At 32.0% G+C, this 9,889-nt stretch overlaps 1 protein-coding gene across 1 annotated transcript in view; it reads left to right on the top strand.

Annotated features, from left to right (window-relative positions):
• Positions 1-6,186: 6,186 nt before the first annotated feature.
• Positions 6,187-9,889, top strand: part of LOC130440829 (juvenile hormone esterase-like) — a 28,319-nt gene continuing 24,616 nt past the window's right edge. Inside the window, exons 1-2 of the mRNA XM_056774185.1 lie at positions 6,187-6,346; positions 9,065-9,202. Coding sequence (XP_056630163.1) covers positions 6,305-6,346; positions 9,065-9,202 — 180 coding nt within the window. The 5' untranslated portion in view covers positions 6,187-6,304. The remainder of the gene's footprint in view (positions 6,347-9,064; positions 9,203-9,889) is intronic.

Genomic DNA, 9,889 nt, shown 5'->3' with positions numbered 1-9,889 from the left:
TTAAAAAATTTATTTAATTCATTCTTCACTGATTTTAATGTTAAATATCCAAAAGTTTAGTACCGATTTCAGAATTGACATTGTTAAATTACTAATGTCACTTGGATTCGATATGGAGGAATTTATAATTGAATCTTCAATAGACAAATTAGTGAATTTTTTTCTAGATCAAAAGATATATAGTTTTCTATAATACCTCTATTAAAACTATTCACTCCAAGACGATTTTCTTTTATAGATAATTCAATAGGCAAGTAAAATAATATGAATTAAAATGATTGAGCAACTCACAGAAATGTGGTTATCTGAGTTTCTTCTTTTCTTTCTTATAATTATATTTTCTCCTTTCTTATTCTTAACACTGAACGAATTGTTGATACCAAAGGGTTATTTACTATAAAATTTCTTTCAGTATCCTACTGACTGCGCCACTCAACATTTTTGGAATCAGAATATATTTTGAAAAAATTCTATCCAATTTACTCGACACAGATTTTAATGTTAACACAATGAAGTATGAAGACATTCCCAAAAAATTTTAATTGATAATAAAGAAGTATCGTATTGCGGATTATAAGTAAACTCCATTCTATAACTAACCGTTACTGTAGAATACTAGTATCTCAGTTGAAATATATCTTCAGGCTAATACATATAGAGTGGCCCATTAGTGTGTGGAAGTGCTTTAGCCTGGGGTGTTTTTTAGATAAGCATTAATTCAGGAGATTTCAATTAGCAAAAACTTCATTTTTTTAAATGGAACATCCAGTATATTATTTCACCATCTTATAAAGCTCTTTTATCCTTTCAAATTATGTCGAGTAATGTACACTGTAAAATTGACTGTTATCATTTTTAGTTTATGATTTAAAAATAATCAAATTTTCAACAAGTAAATACGGAATGTTACGTTTAAAATACTTCTAGTTTTTGTGACAAAATCAAACCAGTAAGTCTATACCTTTAAAAACTAATAAAATAAATAGGGTATCTACAAAACTCAAAATAAACAAATTAAACAAAAATAACTATAATATAATAATAATAATAATAATAAAATAACAAAAATAATAAATAATTTTATTAAATGTTCAAAATAACCACCATTTAATTCTGTACAATAATGTATGCGATCTTCAAAAGCTCTACTAGCACGATGTAACATATTGACATCAGCAGTTCAGAAAATCTCCTCAATTCTATTCTTCATGTCTTTCTTAGAAGTCGCGGGTGTTTTGTACACTTGTTCTTTGACGTAACCCCACCCAACAAAATCCATTTTTATAAAGTCCGGTGAACGAAGTGGCCATTAATGGGGTCCTCTTCTACCTGTCCATCGTCCGGGAAATTCATTATTTAAATTTGTATTGATCAGTTGGGTTTGGTGAACTGGTGCAACGTAATGTAGGTACCACATTCCCCGCCTATCATAAGCAGGTAATTGCTGAAGCAGTGAGGGATAATTCGTTTTGTAAGAAATTTAAATAAACTTGTCCATTAGCCTATGACATGATTCCCAATTATCCCATCCCCTACATTTAATGACCACCTTGTTTGACTGATAGTCCGTATACAATGCGGTTGATCTGTTGCATAATAATGGAAATTGTGTCTATTAACAAACCCATTTTTATAAAATGTTGCTTCATCCGCAAATAATACTATATTGAAAAAATCTCTGTTTTGTTGAATTTGTTGTTGAGCCAATTCACAGAAGGTTAACCGCTTTTCATAATCATCATCCAATGGTTCCTGCATTCGCTGTATACGGTAAGGAACAGCTTTTGTTTGAAAATTTTTTTGTATATTTTATCTTAAGAAAGTTACTGCACTTCCACACACTAATTGGTCACCCTTTATAACGAGTTTAAAACGTTATTGTGAAATAAAATTAGACTTATTAGAAACATTATTTGGTGATGGTCCAGAAGCCAGGTACAAATTCGGTTTTCTCTTCTCGAGCGAAACTTCATAAAGTGCTTTAGGGATTTATTTTATGGACCCTCGCGATCGTCAGCTGCGACTCCGTAGGAGAAGCAGGCAGTGGCAACCTATCACGCATGGAGAAGAATTTATTTTTGGTCATTTCATACTTAAAATTTGTTATATTATTGTTAATCTGATATTTTGAACGAAAAACAAAGTCCGCTTAAGAAATAATGTTATCAAATTCGAGCATTAATTCAGATTTCTCCTCAATCGAGGTTCTTCTCAATCATATTCTGTAGGCTTTTTAGTTGATGGAACTTTGAGGTTTGGTATCAAATTTTACAAACAACATTACACTTCAAACTCGATAAAAATGGATATGTAAAAAACCTCATCAAATACAGCTGATGCCAATTTAAGCTGACGCCTATCATTTGGTATTGCGCATGATCAACCGAACCAACTATCAGCTCTCTAATAAGACCAAAGAATTTCTATAACTGATTCGTAACCGGATTCGGTGCGACCTTCGAACACGGAACTGTTACTACAAATTCAGAAGTCATCGATTCGAATTTGATTGGTTTTTGGATTGGAGATATCATATTTTCTTTTCATGTGATCATGTTTTAGTATGATAATATCATTAAGAAATGATCACATATAACTTTAGCAGCGCCTCTGACGCTAAATACAACTAGAATAGGAATAACTAATTATCATTACTATTTCTAAACAATTCATTGAAATTGCTTCGGAAAGACCCTGACAGAAGAATTATTTATTTTATAGAAAAATCGCACATGGTGAGCTTCGTTCTCATTTGTAGAACCAAAGAAATACTGTTAAATAATTTGCACCCCCTATAGAAGTTAGGAAAAAATATATGAAGAAACGTATACTTCTGGTAGAAAATGGAAAGCTTTCGATTAAATCAAGACGTAAATAGTTTTATTTGAATTCGTACATAAAAATATGTCTATTAGCTGCTCTAATGGTCGTACATTCTGGTCATATGAAAAATCCTGATTCCAGCATAAAATTAATTCAATTAAAAAAAACACACATAATTCGCTTTGTTTCTATTGCACAGGCCATGTTTTTTAGGTTGCTGAATCCAAATATGATGCTTAAAAAGCTGTATCACACACCATTTATTCACACTTTATAGTTAGGTACATTTATGAAATCAAGCGACATTTTTAGAATTTAACAGCTTTGTTATAGTTAAAATAAAATTTAAAAAATAGGTTTAATGAATCAAGACCAACTCCGTACCTATCTAGTGGTTTTTAATGACGAAGATGATGTTGGTAATACTGCTGAACACATGCTAAACAGCTGATATTTAGTTTAGTTTCAACCTAACTTCAGTTTCACGTTTGCATTTTCTGTATGTACATGTGCTCAGTGCAATGCCTATTCGCGGTTGTTAAATCTCTACTGACAGTTTTTGTTATATTTGTGGTGAGTTTGTTATTAAAAAACACCAAAGAAACATTACAGACTTGGTAAAAAAGGTTTATCTAGCATTCTTTAGAACTAAACTTGGATATCAGGATAAATCTTGGGCGCCGCATAAGATTTGTTATGTATGTTTAGAAGACCTTAGAAAATGGTCAAAAATAGAGAAAAAACACTTCAAATTCACTGTTTCTACGATATGGAGGGAACCAAAAAATTATTCCGATGACTGTTACTTTTACAGTGTTGATATTACTGGTCATAACTCTAAAAACAAGAAGGTAATAAGCTACCGTAACCTTCCGACCGCTATCCGACCAGTAGAGCACGCTATGGATTTGCCGGTCCCTGAACTACTACCAGAGGACTTATAGTCTATTGTAACAGAAGAATTTTCTGATGTACAGCCATAGCTAGACGAACACGATGGGGAATTTCAATGTGTTACAGAAAATATAGAGCCAACATTACATATTAAGTTAGGCCTCATGAAACAGTTTGTAAAGGCTTTGCCTAAAGACGGGCCTTGTTTCAAATATCTCTGTCAGAAATTTTCACACTTTCACACACACTTTCCACACGACATTCAACTACAGTTGTTGTTGTACTTTTTTACCCTTGCATTTATTATGAATAAAGCATTATGTGTTTGGTTAGTTTAAAGCATTTCTTCAGAGTTTTCATTGAACTATCAAATTTTCAATCAAAGCTTGTGAAATTGAGTTGAAATACTAGTGTACCAGACAATTTAATCTTTTTTATTCGTGCTATCTTTATCCCAGCTCAAGTAAAATATTAGACCATCGTTTTAGAAACTGCGGAGACAAATTGCACCATGAATTTCATTGTCACCCGTAATTCCTCAATAACCAGCCCCAACACTTCTGGTATTAATAAAAATTATGATTAAATAATCAGACAATGATACAATTTAATTGTACAATACAACTTATTTGCTTTGCATCATTTTATACGATAAGTTCAGTTAAAATCTATGCACTTTCTTGAACATTTATGAACACACAAATTCACACGTGAACCAACGAATATCTATTTAATTGTTTCCACTAGCTCACGTTTTGTTATGAATAATTATTTTTAATTCACTCATAGAAATATCTCACTCAGTCGATTCTAACAAAATAATATTATTCTTGGGGTGCACGCTGGTGTATAGTTCAGTATTAACCGTTTCACGTCTGAAAAACGGTGGCCACATGTTCCGAAAAAACAGGCGACTATTTGCTTTCAAGTACTTCATAGGTGAAAAACTTTTGTTTGATTTGGCTAGATTTGAAAGATGCATACATTCGATTGTTGTATAGTTTCAGATTTCAGTCACGATCTTATAAACGTCTCTTGAAGCACTGCGATTGGATTTTTTCAGCATTCTTGTGCCTTTTGATCGATTGTATTCATGTAATATTGAGTGCATGCGAGTGATATTAATGCGTCATTCTCACGGTACCTCACATGACGATCTTGCAATATCAGTTTATGCACAGCACACATACCCTTCCCGAAATCATCCTGTAGCGAAGTGCCAACCACGATTGAATTCAGAAAATCAACGAAGCACGGTGGCTTGAGATAGCGCTTCATTACCAAGTCGAAGCGAGTTGATCGCACACTGCTGGTATAATCTACGTCAAAAGTCATAGAAAATCATTGCACGAAAATTTTCGCGGTTTAATTCAATTTTTTATCATAATGAATGTTTTAAGCATAGCACTCGTATGACAAAACGTTCATGAGTATGTTCACTATTAAAAATGTCGAACTTCATGATGGAAATATCAGATTTGCCGTATTCACATCGGTGTTGCCATATCTCAAAATTTGAGTAGCAGCCCTCGTAATGATCACATAATTATACTGACATCTACATTACTATGCAAATGGAAAAAGGTACGGAATATGCTAGTTTATCAAAACACACACACACACACACACACACACACACACACACACACATATATATATATATATATATATATATATATATATATATATATATATATATATACGATTTAAGATCTCAATGCCAGTTTTCATAAATAGAAAATTATACTCAGTTAGAACAGAGAATTTCTCACAAGAAACTAATGAGGACTAACATTCACAATCAAGAATCATCTTTATGACAAACAAGCCAATTGTTATTGAACCAATACAATGAAATGAGAAAACTATGTAATGACATTACTTCAACTGGTTCCAATCAATCTGTAGTTGAAACGTAAAATTATGCTAGCGAAAATATAAATTCCAGGAAATAATCAAAAAATTGAACACTTTTACTAAAATGCTCTGCACGACTTTCGATTTTTAATTATTATTTCGATAGTTTAATAGTAGTCTCTCTCTAGGAATGAATAATCGAGGAAGAATTTCAAGATAATTATATTGTCCCAAGCCACAACCCACAAAAATACAGATATTTCCAGATTTGTTCTCAGAGACTTTCAGTACGAAGTCTTCAACAAAGGTGTATGGAGATATTTCTCTGACACTCCACCCAACCATGATTCCAAATGTAATAAACAATATCTACATGGGCCGCGCATTTCAAAACATAGATCAAATGAATGTATCAGACTTATATTAGAAAAATGAATCAAAATACATAAGAGTTTAATGAATCTATGAGACTCTACATATTTATTCGACTATTTTGAAAAGTGACAATAAGTAAAAAAATATCAAAAAAACAGTTTATATTAATATAGTTATCTATTAATATATTCAGGCTCGTTAATATTTTCAAGGAATAAGCAAATGTATCATATATCTAGATAGAAATGGAATCTCTAGATAACCCCGTTCTTAATTAGAATTCAAATATAAGTACTTGATATTATGATTGAATTTTTGATTATTCTCGAGTAATAACAGTATTGAAAGTATCAAGATGCTTCACACAATTGTTGCTGCGCTATTCATAATACCTGCGGTAAGATTTTAATATATATATATATATATATATATATATATATATATATATATATATATATATATATATATATATATATACATCTAAATGTTCTTCTGTTTTAAAATTAATTTTTTTTTATAATTTCTGGCTTTTCTTTATCAAAATATGATAATGACACTGATAATTTGCGTATTTATATTAATCAATAGATCATCTACATCATGAACATCAAAATGAAGATAAAATCAAAATAGAAAATGTTCTAATGAGAAAAATTAACTTTTCGTTAACCGTTACATCTCAAATATGTAGCAGTATTCAATAAATCAAATTATGTGTAGTTTTATTAGAATTTACAAAATAGACCTATAAATTTTACTCAAATTATTAAGGTTGTTTTTATCATTTATAGCTTTTTCGTTCTTATGAATATGAACCATTTGTAGGAATTATCTTTTTTTTGTATTAGATTCCGTTCCAAGAGGTTTTGACTTTATGTTTTTTTGATATTTCAAGGTTCGTTACCGCAGTTTTATGGCATTTAGTGTAGAAACACGCACGTATATATAAAAAGGAAAAGTATATTTTATGAACTCTACTTCAGAGCCAAGTAATAAAACACAAATAATTATAGCACTAGATAGTGCAAAATATGGTGCTGAATGCCAACATAACTGCATGTAAAAAACTCAACTCCAGCACAGGAATTAAGTGCCGATAGCCAGCATGCAACACAGGCAGCTCATCCCTTAGAAGACGTTGACTAAAAATAGCAACAATACGGATATTCTACACCGCTGCTCTAAATATCTTCACTATCACTTGAATAATTTCCTTCGCATTTCTTCCTTTTTACTTTAGCAGCTTTTCACTCTCCTTGGAGCGTTTACGGCCACTATCTTTCTTTTCACGGAATTCTCTTTTGGTGTTTTCTTCTTATTATTTTTTGTAGGGTGTGGACGTCCAAACTATAGTTTTTCCCTCTTGTCTTGAATTTTTTTCAAATTTTGATCACACTGTGGAAACACAATAACTTTTGGATTTGTCAGTTCAAAAGAAGGAACAGTTTTCGATGTGCCTGATTGATACTCTGAGTGTAGTCCGTAATTTTCCTGGTGTCCTTTTTATTGGACATACATAATCTTTAGGAGTGGTTGTTCTTTTTTCAGACAATCAGAGATTGTTTCATGTGAGGAATCAGAATTCTTATTTTTGGACTTGGATTCGGAATCAGTAATGGATGCGGATTTATATTTTCTAAAGTCCTTCATTCTATTCCAATTGATTTTGCAGTTGGTGACACAAATTAATCGATATAATTATTATTATAATTCTATCCAGGTATCTTCTGCTTAATTGGGACGTCTTTGTTACTTTGTTCAAGAAACTTTTGTTCTCCTACAATTTCTGTAGCTGCAGAGGGTGAAAAATCAGCATCATAAAAGCATTAACATCCACAGGCCAGACTCCAGTTCTTCTAAATCCATTTATCACCGTTGACATTCATGGCAGCTCTCATATATACAGCACTAAACACTCAGATAGTTGGTTTTAAGCCTTTTCCCTACCTGCTCTTCATAACACTGCTTCCACTGCCTCGTGCATAGTTTAAAATTTCAAGATTTTTTCTAAGTGAATCGTACTCATTTAACAGAAGGAGTACATGGGACTCCTTTGTAACCTTGGAATACTTTACAAATGCATTCATTACAATTGAAGAATCAGATCATATCAATACATTCCTCATCATTTAGCTCTATCCAACCTTCAGGTATCAATTCATCCAAAAAGCTTTGTTGTATTCGTTTCTTGGATAAATTAATACGGAAAACATGTAGGCATTCGTCACCGGTAAACATATTTTTGCTGTAACTAATTCTCTCCGCTTCCATGATAACAAGACTTGTCGTTTTCTTTTCCCTGCAATAATTTTAGACACTCCCTTGGGATTCGCAGTTACTCCAGTTCCGTCCATGTTATATCTCTTTTCTGGGTGTTAAGTGGTATTCCTCAAATAATTCTTCAAGAAGTACAAAAAACGTGTCACAAAAAACTTGTTCAATCCTCTTGCCCGCATTCCTGATTCTTAAAGTGAGTTGTGAATTTCGCTTAAGAAATCGCGTGAAAATGTTACTGGTCTCAAGTATGCATCTATTTGGATAAAACATTAAGTAAACTAGAGATGATTTTCATATAACGCAACAAAAGGTGAACTGGACATATTCTGTTTATAACTATGACAGAAATACACAAAGATTGCTCATGGTAATTTTCTACTAGATGCTTATAAAGGTAATATATGTAAAATTCCCAAAAGAGAATTTATAGAAAAGATATCTTGTTTGCAACAAATGAGCACTCTCATAACGATTAGCAACATTTCGAATACCATGAAAGTTCGTATTCAAAAAATTTTGAATATTCAAGTTCTTGATCATGGCAAACCTACTCCTAAACGACGAGGAAGATGTGTCAAGTGGGATAGAAAGAAAAAACGTCCCACTAGAAATTATTGTATCGAATTCAATATTTCTCCGTGTTCAGAACATTAAACCATTGAAACCATTGAAAGTGCATGGCAGAATTAATTTTTTTTTCATTTTACTACATTTTAATTTTACTAGTTCTTTACCACTCGTTTTTCAATATAAAACACGGCAGTTCACATATAATTTTACTTATTGGTTCTTAAATTATAATCATTTTTTCAAATTACGATATTCGTTTTTCTCACAGTTAGCAGTGGATCTATTAGTCGATATTTCCAATGGGAAAATTGAAGGTTACTTAAGAACTAGTCCCAATGAAGTCAACTTTCGAGCTTTCCAAGGAATTCCTTATGCCAAACCACCAACAGGTGCTTTGAGATTTCAGGTATGTTATGAAAATTCTGAAATGTAAATTAAAGAATAAATTAGTATAAAGAAATAATCTGTATGCATGAGATTGAGTATATTATTGTCTAGAGATAATTATTTTTGAATATTCATAGGCAACAAATCTTGCATATATTGGAAATAATCTGTTTTTGTGTTGTCCTAGAATTTTGATTGTGATCTCTCTTGACAGGGAACAGCAATATCGATACACATTTTGGCAAATACAGGAATGAATGTGAAATAGCCACGCTGGTCAATACTCGTTACTAGATGATGGTAGTAGGGATTAGTATGGTCCCTCAGTTCTATTGTGTGTGTTAGATAGTGAAGAGCACTGCGTGGGTACCTACTTCCAGTGTTTTTACTGGATACCGATTCACTCCTGTATTTTCCAAACTGTAAATACTGATTTTTACTATCTGTACCAGTGTATTCAAATGCCAAGAAATATTCAGAAATGGTTTTTATACATGATGGGATGGATATTTCCAGGGCGATAATTCTTGAGTGGAGACACTATCAGATTTCCGCAGATGTGCAATGTATCTTTTTTTGTGATCTCCAGAAGATAGTAGCATGGTATTTTGTGATAATTTGATATACAAGTTGTTTCAAAAAAGGTGATGTCTACGATAAATAGAAAACTGGAAAATATTTTGGGTTTGCTTAGTAAAATATTTTC

Source organism: Diorhabda sublineata, chromosome 2 (assembly GCF_026230105.1).
Source record: "Diorhabda sublineata isolate icDioSubl1.1 chromosome 2, icDioSubl1.1, whole genome shotgun sequence".
NCBI classification, from domain to species: domain Eukaryota; kingdom Metazoa; phylum Arthropoda; class Insecta; order Coleoptera; family Chrysomelidae; genus Diorhabda; species Diorhabda sublineata.
Note: the sequence above shows the minus strand (reverse complement) of the source record. Positions and strands in the feature narration are given on the sequence as shown.